This window comes from Spea bombifrons, chromosome 4 (genome assembly GCF_027358695.1).
Source record: "Spea bombifrons isolate aSpeBom1 chromosome 4, aSpeBom1.2.pri, whole genome shotgun sequence".
Lineage (NCBI taxonomy): Eukaryota > Metazoa > Chordata > Amphibia > Anura > Pelobatidae > Spea > Spea bombifrons.
In genome coordinates, this window is record NC_071090.1 from 102499331 (window position 1) to 102523068 (window position 23738).

Consider the following 23738-nt stretch of genomic DNA (forward strand, 5'->3'; position numbering starts at 1 on the left):
TGATACCACCAAAAAAAAAAAAGCTTGAATTCAGAAAAAAAAAAAGAAGCGTGATCTGCAAAAGAAAAAAAAAAGGCACCTTTTATCAGAAACTGGCAAGAAGTGCTTTAACCCCTTAATGACAAAGCCCGTACATGTACGGGCTCAAAATGCATTGTTTTCAATGGGTTTAGGGACCGCCCATTGTCCTTAAGGGGTTAAATGGCTGAGAAGGTGTCACAGAAAGTGGATGTAAAAGTGTGATAAGGCACCAGCTTTGCCTTAGAAAGGAATGGGCAGTGGGGACTAGATTGGCACATATGAAGGGCAGTGGGCAATACACCGAGAACAGACCAGTTTCCTTAGCGGAGCAGCCGCCATCATCATAGCATGAGACGTGGGCACAGATTAGCAGACCAAGAGGTTCATGAGACAGCCAAGGTGACAAGCTTTTGCACCCTCCAGGGCAAGGTGTCCTCGGTATTAGTCTAGGCTGCCGAGTAGGCACCGGCTTCATTTACAATGTGGGGAACCCGTGGGCACAGCAGAAGGAAGACGGGATCCAGCTGACCCCAGGTGAGATGCCGTCAACAAGCTAAAAAGTTAATACGTCCAAGACGGAACCAAACGGGCCAAATAAAGTAAAGTATACCAGTCTGACCTAAGTAAAAATAACCTGACATCACACGGGCACAAAGTGATAAGACGGCATGTTGACCCCCTTTGAGAAGGTTGTAGCCTCCTGGACTACGTTGTACAGAGAGCACATGTCAATTACTTGGGGGTGCCTGCCTTCTTGGGCGTGGTGGGCCTCTTGCTTTGCCAGAGGTGGCCCTGGATGGTAAAGGCATCAACGCTCATGGACATGGTCTTGCTGGGAATTTGGGTAAATCGTTTCCGGTCCGAGCTGTACTTGTAAATATCCTCGATCATGGAAAGGTTGATTGATCGAGGACCGTAGCCTGCAAGCCGGGTCAGCTCTTCGGTCTCGGGCAAAAACGTGTAAACCGCTCGGAACTGGCAACTACTGTCGCGGAACAGGATCAGAAAGTGGTTGGATTGGCTCTTCTCAATGTCCTGCGGGAGTAGAAAACAACGAGTTCATCTTAGTATTTAATGGAAAATCCTACCGGATTTAAAAATCCCCAAGCCTTGTAGAGCTAGAAATGGTTATCGGCCCTTTGGAAACCAACAGCTTCGCTTAAACCCTTCTCCATACCACGGAGAAAGAAAACGGAACGCTGATGAAGGTAAAATTCCAACACTGCGTGAGACTTTACTCCGGCCCTTTATTTATGCTATGCGCATATCCATTAAGCATGAACATGCAACAAAAAAAACAAACAAAAAACAAACATGCAACAGTAATGACTAACCTCTAGAACTTTGTTCTTCTGGGGTTCGTTGACTTTGCCCGCAAGGCAGCAGTGAGACAAAGCATTGTGTATGATAAACTTGTTGGATTTGGCGCTTGGCTCTTTATACAGACGAGGACCTGTGTGGGCAGAGGTACGGCTGTTAAATACAGAATGCACAGGAGGAAGAGTCGGTAGACCGCGTCGGTCCCTTGTCGAGAGGCAAGGAATCGGCCATCTTGGCGGTCGGCGCGGTCAGGCCCTCTGGACTTATCATGGGAGTTACAGGTTGATACACCAGCCAGTGCAGTGAAGTCGCCGTATTACCTGTGTACTCTGGGATGGAAGCTGGGGATGAGGCGGTGGAGCCGGTGTCCCAATCTTTGTCACCGTTCTGAGTAAACAGACCACGACTTGGTGACATTAGACCAGAGGGAGAGGCCGCTCTGAAAGAATAAGACATCGCAGGTTAGTGAGGACACAGAAATAAGAACGGTGACAAGAAGTCACAATGTCTATTTGTATTTAATTTGCCCCCCCCCCGGAAACCAACTGCATTTATTAGTATTATAATATAGATTAATATAGTTTATAAACTACCAGTCTACCCAAACACTTATCGTTTCTATCAAAAGTGTTTTCTCACTAGCACACTGATAAAATATTACATTTTAGCGAACACCATTTCACCACTGTTTAAAATTCACGTCAAGTCATCCGTTTACTCATTCATATCCCAAGCGTTATCTCGCCGGTTTATTGGATAATCATATCAGGGTTACCCCGACTGCAAGAAGTCATTCATTTTAATAACATTTCCAATATCAATTACTGAAGTGTTCTGGATTAGAAAATAGTTTTGAGATTGTGGTGGCAGCGCAATGTGATTTGCGTAGAGGTTTTAAAACACATGTCCACAATACAAGGGATACCTATAAAAAAAAAACCGGAACCTTTACTGCCTCCAGGGGCTCCGAATCAACTTGTGATATTGAGAGACACCATCTTTTTATACATCCATGGCAGGCGTTAAATGTTACAATAAAAAGGACTACTTGTAAGCTTGTGAGCTGGGCTCTCTTCACCTAATGTATCGGTTTGTCTCAGTCTGTCGATTCTCGTCTCGTCAGACCCCTTGAATATATGTATTGTATTAAGCGCTGCGTACATTGTTGGGGCTATATGAATAAAAGATAATAATAAAATACTTCATTGTCGTGCCCTGTAAATTACCTTGGAGACTTTGGGGACTTCCTCATCGTTCCACTGCCATTGTCATTCCCCACAGTGGAGAGCGACATCGTAGACTGCGAGTAAACTTTACTTAGCTTGGAACCTGAAACCAGCATAGAGAATATTACTGAGCGAGGTATCACCCCCTGTCCCACAAATAAAACCCCAAAAAACCCCATGATAAACCAGCCTTCCTGACATGTCCCAAAGTTTAGTGCAACCAACACAAATATAACGTGATCAATACATTTGGGTAAACCTGGCTGCCATTTTGTTTTCCTGACTGGAGGCAGGTGAGGTGGAGAACGGCTCAGCCAAAGTGCCAAAAACTTAAAGAATGTACGATGACTTTGCGTTGGATGATCTAAAAGATTTACGTTGCAAGCACCGCACCCTGCCCTGGAAGCAAATTCTGTAGGTTAAATGTCAGCATGGTGATGAGCTACGCTACTGGCAGCCACCGGCTACACATAGGAAACAAAGGAAATACTCAAGGATGTCTATAACGCATAAGCAACAATATCAAAATTTCACCCCAATATAAAAACACCCTTTCTAGTGCACTTTTGAGGTTTCCACGCAGACCGCTTCCCACGGGGTGGAACGCACAAGAGAATGCTGCGGCATCCCTCCTATCATCTTCCCACACTCTTACCCAGCAAGCCCCTCACAGGGCTCCGGGAGATGACAGAATCGTCATGGAACACGGTCTTGGGGCGTTGTTTCTTTACTGCGCGGACCGTCATGGGTTTCTGCCGCAGGACTTTGTCCAGATCTTCCATGATCTTCAGCTGATGCCTGCGCTGGTACTCCATTCTTGTGAAGTCCCCTCTGCGTGACACAACCTCCTCTTCCTTGCGTGGTTGTTCCTCAGGCTGTCGGCTAAAGAGAGTATAAAATGTTAAGAATTTTCTACCGAGGAGTGAAAAGTAAATTAAGTAGTTATTTGCACATATTCTATACAATGTTCATAGTCATTATCTAAGTAGAAATGTTGGGATGTCCATGTTGGGCCATCCTTATGTGCCATTCCAAGCGTGATCTATCATAGAACAAGCTGTGCTGGTCAATGACGATTTCTAATAAGACCTACGTGGCTACTGGTTCCTTTGCTTCTTTCTTCTCCTTCTCTTCCTCCTGCCACTGTTTCCTCTTCTTCGCTTCCTCCACCCTCTTCTGTTGCTTCTCTAATAAGGCCGCACGCCTCTGAGCCATTTCTCCCTCCGTCCGCTCATTAGCCTAGAGAATATATCAAATAAAAAAACAAACTATTAAAGTAGTAGAACGGGACTATACCCAAAACCCATCCTTATCCAGCATGAACATCAACTCTTCAGAAAGCTCAGTGACCTAAAACCGTCAGGGCTAACGATTCATCGAGGCATTTGTCTGCAGGGATCTCAGAGATCTGTCAGGCATCACGAGAAGCAGGATGGTGGTTACATGTTTGGAGTTAACAGAAGCAACTAATGTCTCCCAACGCATACGCAGTAAAATTATGGAGAGAATATATTCTAATATTATTTATCACACATTTTCTACGAATCCCTATCTTACCCTCATTAAACCCCTTTTGTCTCTGCATATTAAAAGGGTCACTTCTGAAATATCAGGAAAAAAAAATTACATTTCTTTATTTTTTTCTTCTTTTCATCTATAAAACATATTGTACAGTTATATAAGCTTTAGTAAAAAAAAAATAGATCTGCTTTAGGTAATGAACAGATCCCTAAGGATTTCTTGATTAAGATGCTTCTAGTTCCAAAAAGGAGTGATCAAAAGTTGTGGAATAATCACCTTCAGGCTTCTGTCTTCCGGTTTTAAGTATGTCAAACTTGTACTTGCTGAACTTAATTCACAGATAGATACAAAAACAAAAACACAAAAATACAACCATAGATTCTCCTAGAGAAAATGTATTAACTAGCTCTTCAAGTCTCATTGTGGTACAAAACCAGGTTTCCTCACTTTAACAAAAGTCAAGGTCCCTCATATTGATGTAAGCACTCACAGAAGTCAAAAACCAAATCATCAATACGTGAACATAGGAAAACGTTAATGCTTCGCCATTGGTTTATTACCTTGAAAAAGAATCCGACTCCTTTCTGTGAATTGTCTTCTCCGGGGGTTCCCTCCAAAGAATCGATTCCCTCCATTTCAGAATCGTCGGTGACTCTCAGTTCAGACAGCGGGATTTCAATTAGACTGCTCCTCTTCTCCTCCGCCTCTTCCTCGGCCGTATTCCCCAAGCCGGTGCTTTGCGGGACAACAGAGGCTATAGGACGGACGTTCCCATAGCCCTCGTAAATTGGTATCGTGTTTGTATCTTCCGTTTCTTTTTTCTCTCTTTCTGAGAAATATATGGAAGACCGTGTCTGCATCGGCACTTTGCTTGGGGAGAATTTGCGCAGGTGAGGTATGGTATCCACGTTTTGCGGAGGAGTGAGTACTCTGTTGAGAGGGGGAATCTTGAGCTCAACTGGTCTATTCTGCTTGGGACTCTTAGGGGTAAAAGGTAGTATCTGATGAGATCTTCTAGCATTGGGCTGAGGAGACTTTGGAGCCAGGCGCGATGGCGATTGAGAAGGAGACGCAGGAGATGAGGAGCGAGGAGCTTGTATTTCCCTCGTGAGTCTTGTGGGAGGGGAGGATTTTGGCCGATGTGCTGGAGGAGATGGCTTGGGAGCCGGTATGACCCAAGCTTTACTTTCCTTTTTCATGAGCTTTTCCTGCTGCTCGGACAATCTTTTCATGTCCGACTGGAGAGATGACAGAGCTGTGTTTAGCTTGGCTACAGCGCGGTTGTAGTCGCCCAGATTATTATCCAGTCCAGCTTTTGCCACCTCTGGAGAAAAGCTAACCTGCTTGTCTCCTCGCGATTTTAACCCTTCTTGCATCTTCTCATCATCTTTATCCTCTTCTCCACTCGGCTTCTGTCTCTCAAGTTCTTCGATTTCTTTTGGAAGGCCATCATCTGGAGACATTTTGTCATCCCCCTCCATACCTTCGTCAGCTTCCTCTAATCCATCCTTCCTTTTTAGTTGGAGGAAGGCAGTCTTTCCAAGTTGTTGACGGTGCTTAGCAAAAATGGCTTCTATTCTCTTCTTCTGGGCCTCAATGGCTCTCCTCTTCTCTTCAAGTCTAGCACCCAGCTGGCTCATCTCAGAGTTCAAGGCTGGACTCTTCACTGGAGATTCCTCAGCCTTTTGGGCCCACGTTGTGGTGGAAGGGCTGACAGACAGCGAAGACGGAGAACCTTCTGACGTAACTTTGGCATCCAGCTTTTTCTTACGCTCTGCAAAACTGGTCATTTTAGTACCTGAACCAGCACAAGAATCTGCTTGAGAGCTGAGTGAGCTTCGACTAGACTCTTGAGCTAACCTGGTTTCCTCTGCATCAGAATCCAAGCTGTTGTCCCTCAGCACAGAGTCATCATCTCTTGAAAGCCTTCTTGAGCTATCGTGCGTCCTGTAGACACCAACATTGGGGTTCACTACCTCCTCATCCACCTTCAACGGTTTAGGCTCCTCGGGAGAATGAAGGTAAAATCCATCTGGAGCACCCTCTGGAAGAAGCCTAGTTTCTGAGCTGTGGATGATTTGTAGCGCTTCTTCAATGGTGGGAAGGTCCGCCTGCACTCCAGAGCCGCTCCCAGATTTCTCCTGAGCTTGAAGGTCGGGGCTCCCCTTTCCAGTGAGTGGAACCTTCTTGAACGTACGCGGCTGAATTGGACTTTCTGCTGGATCTTCAGGAGCGGTATAGGTAGCTCGAGTAACGCATTTAGGGGACGATGGAGCATAAGCAGGTTGAGAAAGGCTGTCTGAACTCACAGAACGCAGGATATTTACCGGGTTCCCCATCACAATATCTACATCACTGTCCAAACCAAAGGGGATGCTGAAAGAGACAGCTTGGGACAACGGGTGGCTGTAGAAAAATTAAAAAGGAAAAAAAAAAAGTTTACCAATTACACAAGATTACAGCGCAATGCTATTTTAAAGTGAAATTACATTCCTAGTTAGTAACAAAATATTAATTGTGTTCTAAACAGGGACGTCTGTCTGAACGATAGACACAAGAGTACTCCTCTTTTAAACTGTATCCTTACTGCAAACTTAATGGGAAGGAATAATCCCAAAGGTGCAAATTTAGCAAAGTCATCGGCTAACGGAATTGCAATAAATTGCAAACTATAAGACTACTCGAGTGTCTTCAGGCATATTAGTCATTATTATTATTGGTATACTATGCCTGACCCAAGTAGACTGTTTTTTTCCATAGCTATTATGGTATTTGATTTATCCAAGAGAAGGGAATTAAGGTGGCCTTTTCTATGGTTTACACATAAGGTGGGTTTTACATGTGCATTGCTTATTTTAATTTATAAAACACCAATACATGTGTACAGGACTGTAAAACATAGGAATTATGAACATTAATATCATCAATACTTTTAAAATTGACAACCGTAGAGAGCTAGGATAGCATTTACTGCTCAATCAATCCTCGGTAAAGAAAAAAGTCCTATCCCGGGCCTTTATCAAACACAGGACGCTGAAGACGTCAATGTGTCTCAAACACCAGGAAGAATTAAATAATTGTTCATAATTTGTATGTATAAAGACGCCACTTACGTTCATGTAATCCATTAATTACCCGACCATAAAAGATTTTTACCTTAACGGGTTTTTCACCCAAGTCTTTCCAAATCCTTCCATGTGGGACATTGAGGAGGAGTGAGGCAGAGACCCTGGAAGATAGCGTGGACGTATTTGAACTCTTCTCCCAATAAACAATTATGTCACATAGCGGTATGACATCACAAAAAAAAAAAATATATATACATCTCCCATCCAATGGGTCATCAGGGCTAATACCCCCACACAGTAACATATGGGCTTACCTGTGGTTCCAGGTCTGAAATTAAAAACCGGAGAGCCACTGGGAAAACATAAAAGGGAAAGTTTAAAAACAGAGCAAAAATGAAGCGGTGTGAAAATTAGGGAAAAAATCTAGGGGAGAACTGCAAGAGAGAGAGAGCAGGGAAGGGATCTGTATCATGTGACGGATTAGAACTCTTCTACAAGATGAGTTGATACAAGAAAAACAGAAAGAGTAGTAGTCATACAAGCTTTTGGGACTTCAGGGAGCTCTTCAGAATCATTTCCATCTGAAAAGCCGATTCCCGTGCTGGTGGCGTGTTTGTTGAGGAACACAAAATAATGATGCCTCACATAACGCGCCTAAACTTCTCCACCCTTGCTGTTCGCGTTCTACTTATATTCCTCATATAGCCGAGAGGTATGCATTGACTTTTAGCCGTAATGGAAAGGCTTGGGTTCGGGATATTTGGATAGACTGTTAATGGGGCTTTTGTAAACCAGCTCTTCAACGCTAGTGATACTATGAATACATACCCCCCGCTGTTTGCACTTGTAGGAGTGGTAGTTTCACTGCTCGTGTTCAAGTCTGAAAGAGGAAGACATTAGGATATTAGACCTCGGCTATAAGCATGATAAAGTCTGCGCAAGCCCACACAGACCTCGTCCTTTAATCTGTCCCTCGACACATTTCCCCCCCCGGTCTGTTAGGCCAAGTTAAAGAACAGTTGGAGGGCAAAGTGGTAGCACAATCAGCAGGGCTGGAAAGTTTAAAGACCCCATATGAAGGGATGACCCCCAAAAAGGGGGGGGGCGTTTCAGAATAAACCATCCTATAGCCGCTCTATGCATACCTTTAGGCTGGACGAAGTCCGGTTTAGTCACTTCAAAGCACAGGTACAGTTCAGCTAAGAGAGTGAGGAGATTCACCTGTTCGGGCAAAAGACAAATCAAATTAGTGAATTAGAGAAGGGAGGGCAGGTTACGGAGAAAGACAGGAATGAGACAGAGAGGGAAGAGTGGAATGGTCAAGACAGGATGGGAACAAGGAAAGAGAAGGCATTTACATAACGGATTCAAGAGGTGGCTCGGGGGTAAGGAGGCAGTATGAACTATTACCCTCAGTGCCGTGGGCACATACAGCAGATCTTCCAGCGAGAGAGGGCAGAGAGGAGGCAGATGCTGAGTGTAGAACTCTCTGAGGATCTGGAGGTTATAAAGACTATCGGCCACTGACATGGTGTCCTTCAGACAGACATCTGAGGAAAAGAAGACAGTGATAAGAAGATCTTGGAAGGCTGCAGAATCTATGATCTACTGAAGACATCCACCTATGGAAGAATCAACGTTCTGCTGCAGAAGTCATTATAAAGCCCACCTTTAAGGAACCCTCCCGAGACCATGCAGATCCTCCCCTAACCTATGAAAGCCACCGGCAATTCCCTTCACAATCCTCTATGGACGGCCATTTCCAAAGTTGCCAATCGGCCTGAATATTCCATAAATGCAGCGTTGTTTGCACAACTACCCTTTATATTTGAAAACACTGAAGTTCCCCAGCCTTCCTTGTGCCCTCCAAAGTGTGAAACGCACCGGCACATTACCCTGTCCAGACTAGCATGTAACCCTGGCACTGATGGCCAACAGACGTTACTAAAATACATCAAACAAAATGAAACGAGAAAAAACTGGCCATAAATGCTCCTTTAATACGAGGCTCTCCTCTACTCCGTGTACAGAATAAAAATATATTCATTGACATGGCTATTGAGGTGTTGCTTTCATTTTACCGATACAGAATTTCCCTCTTTCCCAAATTCCAGAAACAATTCAAACAATAGTACAGATCGTAACGCGGATGTCTGCAGATTCAGCCAAAGTGCAAAATTAGTGCTTTTTGGATACCTAGTATTTTTGGAACTTAAATAGGCGTGAACTTGATATAATGTTAAATTGTTTCATGTAACAATAGACTTTTTAAGCTCCGTTTTCAATGTTTTTCACCAAGTGCTCACCTTGCAGCCGGAGCTCCGCGGGGCAGTAATAGTGGATGATGGCCGCTAGCGCGCTCCCATTAGACAGGTCCCTCAGGGAGGAGACATTTGGGAAGCAAGGAGTCTGCCTCGAGAGCGCCTTATCCTTCCGATAACGAATCTGCCAGAAAAACGAGGGCGAAATGCCATCATTTAATACATGCGCGGGTCTGACCGACACACTCAACATCTACACAAGAATCACACGATGGAGGCTTTTGGTACTTTGGGCGCCCAAGTATAATCTTCCTTATCCAGAGCCTTTACTGTATTATAGCATTGCCTAAATAGGGTCACCACCCAAAAACTCTACGGCTCACCCAGTGATTATTAATAATATTAATAATAATAAATATGTGCCCCCCTCCCCCAACATACTGCTTTACAAACCCTTTAATTATAGGGGAGTTAACAACCCCCCAGCATCACATCCAGGGTGTAGTTGTGAAATCTAGATTTATTACCCCGATGCTTATTATCGTTGCACTGGGACCGTCATATGTTAATCCTTACACAGAATACAAGACATTGTCTGGACTTGACATGCAGCCACTACAAAAAGGTGTGAACGCACAAACAAAACGCTACGCGTACGCATTCAGCAAGCTGCAAAGTAACAGAAATAAAAAAGGAGAAGTGAATGGCGTTTCCACGTTAATAGATAGATTAATGGAACATTCAGAGAAAAATGGATGCGTTCAACAAATCTGTTTTTCTTCCAATTATATTTATAATGCCGTATCAATCAAAAGCGAGTCTGCGTGTTGTAAGGCGTACCAAAGCTGGGCAGCCCTTAGGTACAAAAGGTATGACTAGAGGGTCCGAATCAGACCTCGTTCGAAAAATTTTATTTGCCTTTATCTTAGGGGTGCAACAAAACGGACATCTGCTAAAGCAGGTCAAGAAACGTTGCGATGAGAGCGTCTGATAATGAGACTACAGCAAACAAACTCTTTTCACCAGCGCGGAATACAATAGATACTTTGTGTTCTTAAAAATAAAATGTTACGAACCGTGAAAGGTCAGAATGGTGATGTCAGAGGCTATTGATACAAAATGAGAGACAATATGAGGAAAAGTATAATAACCAACGTCTCTCGCCAACCTCAAATCTCATGTAACATGGCACGGAGCAGAATATATTGGAGGCAAACGCAACATCGACATCCAATATCAAACATACAGGTCCTGTTTTTAATTAAAGGAGATGGTTGGTGGAGATTTCCATGATGTCCTACAAGTGGGGTCAACTCGATTTAGTACATTTAAACCAACCAGCCCTCACTAACGCATCTTGTGGAAGAGTTCTAATGATACAGATTCCCTGTTCTCCCCTAGCAGACACCAAGGGTATATGATGTCACTGCCGGAGCGGAGAAAACAAAGGACAAAAGACAGATGCTATCAGAGGCAATGACCTCATGCTCCCTTCCCTGAAGTCCATCTTCACAGCCCATCGATTTGATGGAAGCCAATTGTGTAAAGGGAAAGCTATACGCTCATTAGGTCCGGAATCCCATGCACCAGCAGAAAATGTTCACCGGTTAAATTCCACATGGAGCAACCCACTGCCGGCTTCGTATTTACCCTGGACCAGGGCATTGAGGAGCAGCATGGATCATTATACCTCTCTTTGGGGTTTATTTACTATATGAACAGTTGGCGCTAGAGTAGCTGTCCTCATTTCTTTATGACGCATTGATCGGAATATTCATGACATTTAAAGGGTGGACTTCCAATCTATATAATTCATGTCTTCCAAAAATCCATCAAGCATTAAAGATGGAACATGTAACACACAGAGCGAGCCACACAACAAGAAGGGCTGGGTAGTGTGACTGGTGAAAAATCCAATTAGATCTAAGTATTGCGTAATCTTATTACACGCAGTGGCTGCAAGGACCAAACCCGTCACAAGGTGTCCTCGTTGTACGGCCGGTACATGGGGGGGGTAAAGAAGACCAATGACTAAGACAGGGCGACCTAACATGTCACTCCATACAACGAGAGGTTAAAATATAAAAAACCTGCATTCAGGGACCCAATGGTGATTTCACTGCTTAAGTATGATTTTTAGACCGTTCATATTAAAATTATTATGACCTAGGTCAGTGCTGTCCAATTATTTTTCACTTATTTATTTTTTTTTACGTCAGAAGCTTTGGCTGGTGGTCAAAACCATGTGAAATATAATTTTTCCTTTTTCGATAAAGGCGGGAGGCTCCAAAAAGCTCTTCTGTAAGTACAATCATTTGGACAACAATAATCAACACTATATAAAAAGGAAGAAATACAGGTTTGAGAAAAAAAAAATGAACATTCTAAAAGTATTTTTTTATTTAAAAAAAAAAAAGATAAAAGGATATAAAGATTTTTCTTTTGGAAATGCAGGCGTGCACAATACGTTACCACGGGAGGCTTATTCCCAGACTCCTTTAAACAAAAAGCGATGGCATGCTAAATGCAACGGAAAAGAGCAACGGAGATAGTCAGGGGGGCTTCAGTTAGGGGGAAGGGGATGACAGAATGAAAGACAGAGATGCAGAAAGGAAGGGGTTAAAGCAGTAGCATCTTTTTCTCAAGTACGTATTGGTGGCAGCGGTGGGATCGCGAGACAAAAAAGCATTGTCAGATGGCAAAAAAATTTGGTAGATGAATAGTCTAAGGTTATAGATTAAAGATCAAAAGGCGATATTTATTTGGAAAAAGTTGAAATTTGGTCAATGAGACAGAAATTGATGTAACATCAAAAAGAAAAGAAAAAACATCTAAAATAAGACATATCGCTGCACGTAAAAAAAAAATATTAAGCACGGCTTTTAATGCAACCATGTAATATGATGAAGGTATGAGAAAAATACTTATCATTTTTTAACAAGGGAAATTGGCGGGAAACTAATGAACCCTTCCTCAGGGTTCCTTCTCAAAATGCGCTAGTGTGGTGGAGGCTAAAGAGGCTACAAACTTTAAAAGTCATGTTTTGTCTTTTACAGAAATAAATGTTATTTTCAAGCATTCTATGTTTCTATAAAAAAAAAAAAAAAAACAGTGGTTCTGCCAACAGCTTCCCACTATGTGCTCACTAAAAATTAAATAAACAGTAAACACTTCAGGGGTGTTTACAGCAAGAGGTCGTTCAATAAAAATGTTGCCATAGCAACTAAAAAAAAAGATTTTTAGGGCCTGCGCTTAAAAATGAACCAAACACGATTTATATACCTTCGAAAAATCTACATTTTTTTTACTAATTAAAAAAAAAAGGGAATAACTGCTTTAATGCCCTCCAGTCATCCTCTGAGAAAAATGCTTTCAGAGGGTGGGGGGAAATGAAGACATTATGAAATAAGACAGATTTCAGTCACAGACATGCAGCAATTGAGATACTAAAGGAGGAAAGGAGATGGAATCTCAAAACGCATCGCCTCTTAGCCCACGAGATAATCACAAAAAACTAAATCAACCCAAGACCCCAACATATGAAAAGCGGCCATGCCAACACGTGTTAAACATGGGTCCTTTCGAACACGAAAGGGCCATTTTAATCCACGGGCAACCAAAAATGTAAATTTTCAATGAACCAAGAGGAGAGGCAGGTCACTAGTAGGGTTGCAAAGGATTCTGGGATATACAGAAGGAAAACATTTTCATAAACAGAGATAAACGCAAAAACAAAAAAAAAAAAAAAAAAGTTTCAAAAACCATGAGAAACAAAAAACAAGAGTAAGATAAAATATATATGATGACAAAGATAACTAGTTACTGATTAAGTACATTTAAATACATAAAAATAAATAACGGCATATAACATTGTCCTATCCCACAATCCTTTACAACAGAAATTTGCATGCAAATCCTATGACATTCGGTTTATGTACGCAGGCAGTAGCCCCAGTGATGCGACAAGAGGGGTAACTGCCTGGCGCACAAAGAAACGTGGTCATGGAAGAGGGGAAACGAGAAAAAGCCACTTACAGGAACGAGCTTCCAGTACCAGCGGGAAGGGCACTGGGGAGGAAGAAAAATAAGGGAAAGGGAGGAAAGATGTGTGGAGTGAAGTAAAGGAGAGCAAGAGAACATTTAAGAGGAGAGAGCGAGAAAGAAAGAAAGATTGTGATAGAAAAAAAATGAGAGAACGGAGAAAGCGTGAGAAAATAGAAAAAAGGTCAAAAGAGATAGAAAATTGTGTAGGAGAGATGAAAGAGAGCGAGAGAGAATGAAGGGGCAGAGAGGGAGAAGAAGGGACATAGAAATAGGTAGATTGAATAAATATACAGCAGGTATTACAATAGTAATAATAATAATAATAATAATTTTTCTTAACATGGGACAGACTTAATTAGAAGGTGGGCACACATTTGGAACATAAGAATTGCAGACGGACACAGGTACTTTAAGGGCTCCCAGAAGCCGAATCCACCAGGTAGTGGGGCCACAGACGTCAAGCACTGAACGGGGAAGTGACATGATGTAATCTGCTGGGGTCCAATCGCCCCCTAACTTCTGGACACAACTAGATGGTACGCGTCTTGTATAATGTGACCTAGATTTCCTATAAAGCCTATTAAAATTTTAATTTGAAAAAGTCTGTGAAGTGTTTCCAGACAGACAGGAGCTGCAGAAGCCAAGCAGGAACGAGAAGACATTACAAAGATCCCCATGGATACATTACAACATATATTTTACATAGAGACCAGAAATAAAGATACATAAATGATGCGGGCCTAGGGGGCGACAGAGCATAGTATCTCACTAACCCCACGTCGGGAGCCTGAGTTACCCCAAAACTGAACAAGGACACAAAGTCTGCATACTGTTTGGCCAATTGGAGCAGACTGGGTAATAAGATGGCAACATGTTGGACTGCAAAGGGTGGTACAAGAGAAGATGGAGACGGGTACCTCTGCAATTTACGGAACACTCATCAGACTGGTAATACACAATGGTCCACATATAGGTACATCAAGAAGTTCTATGGCTGCTGAAGCAGAAAAACATATCAATTTACACTTACCCCAGCTTGATTCTGCCCCTCTGGGGCAGGCAGCTGCTTTCTCCCATGTTCTCTCTCAGCCTCTTCTAGAAGCTGCTGATTTACCTAGCAGCAATATAGAATGAAAAACAAAAACATCAGTGAGCAACAAAAATGAAGACATCAAAAAGGACTTTATGAGAAGGATGGAGATAAAACAATTCAGAATGGAGATCTTCTAAAGGAGAAGGACGGGGAGAAAACAATGCAGAATGAGGTCTTCTAAAGGAGAAGGAGAGACTTTAAAGAAGTAGTCATGAGAAAGTCTACCTTATCAACCCAAGCAAGAAGTTTCGTCTCCACGCCCCCAATTCCGGGCTCCGCCCCTGGTGGGAGGGGCTGAACACAATGAATGGAGTAAATTGTCATGAGTGCATCAATAACAGCAAGGTGAGCGGCCTGTGAGAAGAAAAAGATAAATTATTAGAAGTACTTTCCACCTTGTAGAACCTCTAACAGCTAGAAGAACCAGCTGGTCTAACCCATGCAGTTTGGCCAATGCCTAGTGTCCAAAATGAAAGAGGAGGTGATAAGTGAAGAGGAGCCGGTCATTGTTGGATCTTAGAGGGCGGGCTGGAGTATATTTGCTGATGAGGGAGGATAGGTAGAGGGGAGCGGTGTTAGCGAGAGGTTTGTAGGATAGAGTGAGTATGTTGAATTTAATTCTGCTATGGATGGGGAGCCAGTGGAGGGACTCGCAGAGGGGTGCGGCAGATGCGGAGCGTCGGGTGAGATAGATTAGTCTGGCAGAGGCATTGAGGACAGACTGGAGGGGGGATAGTTGGGAGGCCGGTAAGTAGGTTGTTGCAGTAGTCTAGACGGGAGATTACGAGGGACTGGATTAGTTGTTTTGCGGTGCTGGCAGTCAGGAATTGACGAATTGCGCAGTTGGTTGCGGCGGGATTTAGAGAGTGATTTGATGTGAGGGATAAAAGATTTGAAGGTTTGTGTCTAGGGTCACTCCGAGGCAGCAGACTTGTGGTACATTATATATATGTATATATAATTACAAAAAAGGACCAAGAAGAAAAGAGGGGCAACGGTGGGCATCATTAACTGTAAGTGCCTGGAGTAGGCAGCCCCCAACAAGTAAACCTACTAAGTTTATGTTTTTTGGGGTCATGTCACAGACCAGCGCTGCTCTTCCTTGGACACATCTGGCCGAGGGACCCAGAGCTCTGAAAATCTTAAAGGGATCAGCAAACCCCGGATATCAGGATATCCGAGAAGGGACAGATTGTGGTTTGTTTTTGGAAAATGGATACTGGGCACTGCAAGAGGTATTTATCACAAGTACCCCTTACTTAAAGTGGTTACATGGCCACAATGTGCCCCCACCCCCCCGAAGTCAGATGATTGCCAAAAATTCCCAGTCTCATGAGCTTAACCACATGTCTGCTAAAGGTGTATGGGTTTTATACTGTACTTTAGCGACTAGGCCACCTTGAGGACATACAGCCTTAAATGGTAAAGTGGACAGAACTTATTAAATCAAAGAACGTACCGAAAATAAAATAAAAAAATACCAAGCTTAGGAGGTCTAACATGTTGTTGACGCTGCCCATACAACCCTAACCTTTAGAGAGCAATTTATTTTATTATTATTTTTTTTACTGACTTTTTTCTACTACACTGAGCCTGGAGGCAAAAAGTGAAACCTGAGCCACCGAGTAGTATACGCTCGTTCTACACGCCGCCGAGAGCCTTCTGTGGGTATGACCGGCTTGCTTTTATTTGTTAATAAACTGGGTTTTGTTCTTCCAAACCTTTAAAAAAAAACTTCAAATAATTCTGTGCGTCTTGGAAGACATTCTGTAGACCCTCCAGCATCTCCAGGGTTAACGCAGAGTTTAGCCTTATTCCAAACAAATGACAAATAAAAAAAAAAAATGCCAAAGGCCATGGCTTAAGAATTGAATCGTACCTTTCAAGGCTTCAGAGACTGAAATAGGCAACATTTAGCGTAATCAAATTTACATTCCAACGACGCCACAACCTGTATTGTGTAACCGCTCAGCATTCCTCATGTGACAGTTGTGTTATTTTATGATACACGTCATGGGATGCCGACTGTAAATCTTATCTCTCCAGCTCGCCATAAAAACTTCATTTTCTTCATACCTGGGTACTATCCCGGAGAGAGAGAGGCTCCTCAAGGGGCGACCCGAGCCCCATATAGCATTAAATTTTAACTCCGGGAGATCCCAGGTATGAGATTAAGAGGACGGTAGGTTGTTACCCCTACTTTGGGTCACAGCCAGAATATGCAAACTCTGAGGACCACCCCATCAAAAGTAAAAAACGTGGACAGGTAGAAGAATTATCCCAGTCAGGTTGTCCTCTATCTCCTCTTCTATATTACTGGACACTTGTATGGGCCATAAGCCGGGTATCCCTTACCAGAGACCTGTTATAGAGTCGAGGTTGCTTTGTATGCTCAGGTGATGTTTCCTGTTACAAGAGACGGGACAGAGCAAAAACAGCAACAAAGCACAGGGACGCGGTCGGATGAGCGCGAGCAAAAAGCGACGGAGCTCGCTGCCAGAATCAGAGCAGATCCGGTGTGCAAAGTGCAGAAGGATCTGCAGGAAGTCGTCTTTGTTTGAATATACCCAGCAGAACTTGCTCTGGGACATTTAGAGATGGGGGGGGGTGTTCGGGATCAGTGGCGTAAAACAATTCAAATCACCCTGTTTTGGATATAAATGGAGGTGTTTTAGGGGTGAGCCTTTGGGTTACTGGTGCAGGACTTCTGACACACATACGAACACGTAAAGTTGCTTTACACACACACGTCAAAGGGCATCACTAGCACCAGCCCCGAGGGACACATACTTGCGCACCAAGAAACCTTAGACATGCGGCTGCACTAGCCCGCTTTCATTCTTTTTCTTACCATACGGATGGGCTTCTCCCTCAGGTCGCTGGTCTTCACAGGCTCTCCCTGCTGCATTGGGGTTAACCCCTTCCGAGCCAGCAGAAGTAGTAGAGCGGCATTATCCCGAGGAGGTGCGGTGTCGTGGTGCAGCGCTTTGCGGTACGTCTTGCAGTACACATCGGCAGACAGCAGGAGGCTGATCACGGCTGGCTTCACGTGTTCCTGTTCATACTGGTCCGTGTAGCAGGGAGAGCACAGCTCCTCAGGCACATCTGGAAGAGATGGACAAAGACCGTGAGTTTGGCTGCTGGCTCACATTCTACGTCCTACACAACGGTGCCTGGAACACCAACATCTCTATACCTGTCCATTTATACAGAATATCAGACAGTAATCCTGAGTTTTCAGTTAAGTCCTTATATGTTGCATGATACATTAATCTAGCCACCGTAAGATCTCAAAACATGCTTGGTGCTTGCATTACGATCCGGATAGCCTTATACCCATCTCATGTCTTGTTAACTTCTACCACTACTACTGGAAGGCCTTTCCGCTTATCCACCATCCCCTCAGAAGCCGGCTTCCTGTTTTAAAAGCCCCTGGCCGAAAAAAAATCTTATAAGGCGGCGTCCTCTAGCATTAGGGAAACCATAAAATATGTCCGAACCAGGGAATGCTCTCCATACATTCACCTCTAGATACATTATCGTAAGATTATGACAATTCCAGAGTCTCGCCCATCCACTGAAACAAGGGGCCCCACGGATCAAAGCGGGCCCCAAACATCTGTTAAGGCCATTTCTATGTTAAGGATACCCATGCATGGCGGTCGTAATGGATGTATTCAGTATGTCCGACATCGCTTTGGAACCGACATGTGGGTGCCACCAAAGGGTTAATACACCACGCGTGTGCCAGACACAGCTCATTACCCCCGATAATTCAATCCGATGCGATATTTAGTAATAACGTCCGCTCTGCCGCAGACATATCCATATGTTTTATTCTGTCAGGGATCTCTTTATAAGCCCTACGCCGCGCAGCAATAAACAAAACAGAGCCCCGCGGCGTCCGGCTCCCGCGGCAGAGCGTCCGGGGATTTTTTTTTTGGGGGGGGTGATGTCTGGAAAGATACCAGAACGGTCTGTAACGCGTTACTTAGCAATAGGATGCCGGAATCAAAGGAATTAACAGACTGGCAACCAGGGCGACAGATGGTGGGTGGCTCGGAGCGCATGTTCAGGACCGTCGACACAAAAACGCTAAAAGAAACCGTTTTAATATAACAAATATAAAGCATCTCACATAAACCAAAAATAGTAGATTTAATAAAAAAATGCAATTGGATGTTGTTTAAGTTGGTAAAATAATAGACAGTTTTGGTTATATGAATTGGCCAAAGCATAATTAAGCTCACCCGCCACGTCAAGGCACACTCTCAATAGGGTGAGAACCTACTCTCACCTCCTACATAGTGGGCACACAAAGCAGTATATTTGTTGCCAACTTTATTAGGGTAAGAAGCGCAGACAGTTTTTGTTTTTTGTATACATTGTACAGCTAATACACTGTTTTTGCAGCATGCTTACACCTGTTTGGTAGGCCTCGTATTATACATTTGTATTATTTGAGCCTGAGACTAGCTTAGCGCACCGGCATTTTTTCTTTTCCCTGTTTGAAAATAATAGACCGTGACGATACATTCTCATTCACAGCCGGGGGTGGATTAGCATCGGGCATTTGCCCTACTTGCTGCTTACTTATGGCAGTGCAATTTCTGTGTCTCCACTGCACAGCGTGAAGCCAGTGCTGGACCCACTTAGTACACCTGCCCCTCTTATACAGCAGGGGTATTTGCAGAGGCGTGCGATAGGACCGGCAAGTGGTCACATGGTGCAGTCGGTAGAAGCTGCTGCCTGGCTCTCTGCTTGTAAGGAAAAGTCTAGGGTTCGAGTCAGGTTCACCCGGCCGGGAAGCTGCAGGAGCAGAGATACTCTACAGGGAGACCTGGTTTTACGGCAGCCGACGTGTACGCATGTGCGTGTGTTTATGTAGACATGTATGTGCACTATACATAGAACTATGCATCAGTGTATAGCAATGTAACAATACAAGGGCGGCACGACTGAGAAAACTTGTGGCTTCTTGGTTATCTATTGGTTAAGAGGTTGTAGCCCCTTAAATACGATCCCTGGGGTATCCGCCAAGACTCCCAGGGGTTCTGCTAGCTTCAGAATGAAACCCTTGGATGTCCTCTTGCTTTTTAAGCACGGGGTGCCAACAGTGTCATACGGGGGGGGTGCAGCCAGAACCCCTGGAAGCATTTACATGGATTATGACATCATATTAGGGCATGTATCAATTATGACAAATAAAAAAGAGGTCTTAAGGTAAATAAGCAGCTAGCTTACCCCTCCGTTTAATTATCAGATCACATCCAACCTGCTTAGCGTGCAGCTTTTAACACGTTTTATAATAGATGAACAGAATGATGAAACATGCCTGACAGACAGGTACAATTAGCGTTGGGAGGATCAATTTGCTCGGCGTGAAGAGACTTTATTTTTGGAAGGGGAAATACATTTTCAGTGATCGTGCTTTAAGGTATATAGCCTGGCACCAAACCCTGGAACTATTAATTTCTGGCACGGGAATGGTTAAGCACCAGGAATTTATAATCCGAGCGGATTTATCCGACAGGGAGGGGAAAAAACCGTGGAAAGAGGATAATCCGAGTTGGTGATTTATAACCTTCTGAATAGAGCATGGGAGAAGAGATCCGTGTCACATGAAACGTGCCCCCTCCCGGCACACGAGGACGGAGAGCGCAGAAACCGCCCTCACGCCAGAGCTTACCAACGGGGCACTGGCACCACCACATTCACTAAATATATCAACTGGCAACAGTTCCAAAATAGCAATGGGGAGAACAAATAATATTAATTGAAGTGTCCAAAGATCCCGGACAGGAAGCCAAGTCCCCCTTTTTCCTCCCCGATATCCCTTTTGAATGTTTGCTGGGTATGCGTGTATTACGGTGTTCGACTACTCCCGACTTAAGACAAAAAAAAGGGCCGCATATTGGAACTCTTTTCAGCGCAGGAAACGGCATATAAGGGAAAGTGAGAAAAGGGAGGAAAAAAGGAAAAAAAAAAAAAAAAAACATTTGGACCTGTAGTTAATGGGGGAAATAAATAGGTTCTGTCCCTGCCAATTTAATTTAAAAAATGTAATAAAAAAAATAAAATTATTATATACACACACGCACAATTAAACATTTAGAGGATGAAATGGAATGACAGATCTACCGGGGTTTATTTGCTCGACATGCTAGATACAGCAATTAATTCTTCGTCTAAGAGGAGCAGCTCTTCCAAAGCGATAATGAACACATGCCAGTTTATGATTTAAAAGAAAGAAAGAAAAAACAAAAAAGGCGTGTGTCATTTTACACACGCAGAACCGGAAAATAAAACCTCGCCAAACCAGTTTGACACAGCCTTTTTTTTTTTTGAAGGCCAAAGTCCGTGGAATTCCAGCCAGAGGGAGAATAAAGACGAAATGTGACCTAGAAAGCGCTTACAGATTATCCTTTTAATCTTATTTTTTTCCCCACCAGCCTCAAAACAATTCCACTTGGACCTATACTTGTTCAGCGCGGAGCGAAGGGGGTCATGTAGTCGGAGTAACGCTACATTATTTTCACAATTAACCAATTCTGTAATATTAAGCTAAAATCAACCTAGAAACTTATAGCCTGCTTATCAGGACTGCCGGCAGGCCTGTTGGGCACTATGTGAGCGTCAAACGAGAGAGATGAAGACTGCGGTCAGACCGTTGTCACCTGAATCACGTGTGACGCGAGAAAGCAGCCGTGTTGTCACACGCTCTGGTGGAAAGCGTGGCAAGTATGTCTTTAGTGTGCATGTGAATACACGTTAAGCTTTAGCACAACTGGAAGATTATTCACTAAGAAAAAAACAGGTGCTGCAGGCAGAAGACTAACAAAATAAACTCGAACCCCTCAAAATTGTCCGAAACCACCAACAATGTACACACAGCAAAATATATATCTATATATATATATTTAATACATTTTATTGGAAATTGTCCCAAAATAATTAGGATAAGTATCTAGTTCCGTTAAAAGAATTGTAAGCCATTTACAATGAAATGGATGACCGCGGATTTTAGGGACTGATCCAATTACATTCTTTAGGATCGTCTTAGAACATTCAACCACAAACGGTATAATCCAAGCAAAAAATGGCGGACGATGGATGTCCCCGGAAAACAGAGGGCCGACACAGATCCTGAACAGCCGACAGGGAGAAATGATTCTTTAGAGACAATTCGAGATGGCGATGTATCGTAGCTTTGATGCCCTTTAAGATCAAGTTGGCATATCCAATGCAGACCTGATGATGTCATAAGGTTTAGCTGTTCCAGCCTATGTTTTCATAAACAACACACTTGCATCATCAAGAATCTACCTTTATGACACAGTAGGTTCATGAAGACCCAGATTCTAAGAGGAATTATGTTTTGTCTTAACCCCCGACATAGCAGCTGTATGAAAATGATGTGGCCCCCTCGATCTGTTACATATTTTGGGCTATTAGATCTTTTACCAAAATCTTATATTAGAAAGAAGGTAAAGAAAACACATTTTAACACGCAATACGCAGTGATCATGTGTGAAAAAGCAATCGCCTCATACTCGTAACCTAATGAGGCCACCTTTAGCAGAATTAATTAGAATCAGGACACTTCCTGCACTTATCGATCCGTCTCTCACAGAGCCGCAGAGTCATTTAGGCGGAAACCTTTCACGTGGTGGGTTTTCAGGCATGAACTACTTGCATCAGGTTCTGCCACAACATCGCAATGGAGGTCAGGTCTGGATTCTGACCGGGTCATTCCAGAATTTTAAATACCTTGTTCTTCAGCCACCCTGATGCAGATTTACGTGCGTTTCAGGTGATGTCATTCTATGTAATGCAGATGATGGCGGGGCAGCCTGTCATTCTCCATGACACCACCACGCATGGCATGAGGATGAGAATGCGGTTCAAAAACTCTTGAGGAGCATTCAGGTCCTTTTTGTTCTTCTTAAAGAGCAGTGGCTTCTGATTACTACTTTGCTATGAATCCTGTGTCTAATTGAGGAGTCATCAGGAACATTGACCCGACCTGATCCCGAGATGTTGTTCCGGGATCCAACTTCAAGGAAGATTCGCTACCATGCAGTCAACATGGCCACGGAGCCTCAGTAATTGCTTTTGAGGCATATGTTTTCTGGAGGTGATCCGGAATGTCTTTTCAACGTGACTTTGGAACTTTGCGTGCCAATGTCATGGATTGGATTTCAGGAGCCGCTGTTGGGCCCGGCTGGCTCTAATAAAATATCTTTTTGATGGGATTAAATGGTCTTGGGGTTGGGGGCATGGATTGGTTACGCAATAACTTTTTCATCTATAGATTTGAGTACCAAGCACATCAAACATAAGAAAAAAAGACCACCACCAAACCTTGGTTTCTTAAGTTGGATGGGCTAGCCTCTTCGTTACCCACACGCTCTGCACGCCAGGACATCATGTGCCACGTGTACCCAGGCCAGTTAAAAGCCCAGCAGACAGCCTTCCAAATGTTTGCGGCATCCGTCAGACCGGTCACCTATCCGGTTTTGAGCTAAATTGTACAGCTGGAGCTGCCGCCACGTCAGATCTTTAAAGTAATCTCGACCGGACACGCGTGCGATTCGGACTCCAAATCATCGAGTCATCGGTGTACACGTTGGAAATCCGGGTCCTCATTCGCCAAGCAAAAAAATAAAAGGCAGATTTTAAAAGGTTAACATTCCATGTGTCATTGAATTGTTCCCGATAATTACTTTTTGCTCATATAATCAGGCAGAATTCTCTCTTATTACAGTCATAGACAATGCCTGCTTCTCAAACACAGCCCAGAACAGGTCAGGTTGTAAGGACACTATTACCCAGGCATGCGCGAGATGAAAGGACAAAGCAAACCATTAACATAGCTCTGTAATTATATCCTTAAATCCCGTCCTTTTACTGACCCCAAACAAGTGGATTTTGGTATCAGATCAACATCAGTGGTGCCTTTGTCGGCAGGGAAAAAACCAAATTGTGGTTTAAAGGTCTCATTTTGTGTACCCACCGAGAGTCAGGAGGGCAAGTGGAGGGGAACCGAGGCAGTCACAGCTAGAACTACCTATATGGGACCAGATATACCAGGGGTGTCCAACCTGCGGCCCTCCAGCTGCTGCAGAACTACATCTCCCATAATCCTCCGCCAGCACCTTAGCCGAAAGAATTATGGGAGATG

At 43.6% G+C, this 23738-nt stretch overlaps 1 protein-coding gene across 1 annotated transcript in view; it reads right to left on the reverse strand.

Annotated features, from left to right (window-relative positions):
- Nucleotides 1–203: 203 nt before the first annotated feature.
- The window catches only part of CAMSAP3 (calmodulin regulated spectrin associated protein family member 3), a 39699-nt gene continuing 16164 nt past the window's right edge, over nucleotides 204–23738 (reverse strand). Inside the window, exons 2-17 of the mRNA XM_053464391.1 lie at nucleotides 17406–17659; nucleotides 14780–14908; nucleotides 14492–14575; nucleotides 9463–9601; nucleotides 8567–8706; nucleotides 8302–8377; nucleotides 7985–8036; nucleotides 7471–7508; nucleotides 7245–7317; nucleotides 4649–6494; nucleotides 3661–3806; nucleotides 3223–3449; nucleotides 2568–2670; nucleotides 1662–1780; nucleotides 1356–1474; nucleotides 204–1056 (exon numbers count right to left, since the gene is read on the reverse strand). Of these exons, the coding sequence (XP_053320366.1) occupies nucleotides 754–1056; nucleotides 1356–1474; nucleotides 1662–1780; nucleotides 2568–2670; nucleotides 3223–3449; nucleotides 3661–3806; nucleotides 4649–6494; nucleotides 7245–7317; nucleotides 7471–7508; nucleotides 7985–8036; nucleotides 8302–8377; nucleotides 8567–8706; nucleotides 9463–9601; nucleotides 14492–14575; nucleotides 14780–14908; nucleotides 17406–17659 (3848 nt within the window). The 3' untranslated portion in view covers nucleotides 204–753. The remainder of the gene's footprint in view (nucleotides 1057–1355; nucleotides 1475–1661; nucleotides 1781–2567; nucleotides 2671–3222; nucleotides 3450–3660; nucleotides 3807–4648; nucleotides 6495–7244; nucleotides 7318–7470; nucleotides 7509–7984; nucleotides 8037–8301; nucleotides 8378–8566; nucleotides 8707–9462; nucleotides 9602–14491; nucleotides 14576–14779; nucleotides 14909–17405; nucleotides 17660–23738) is intronic.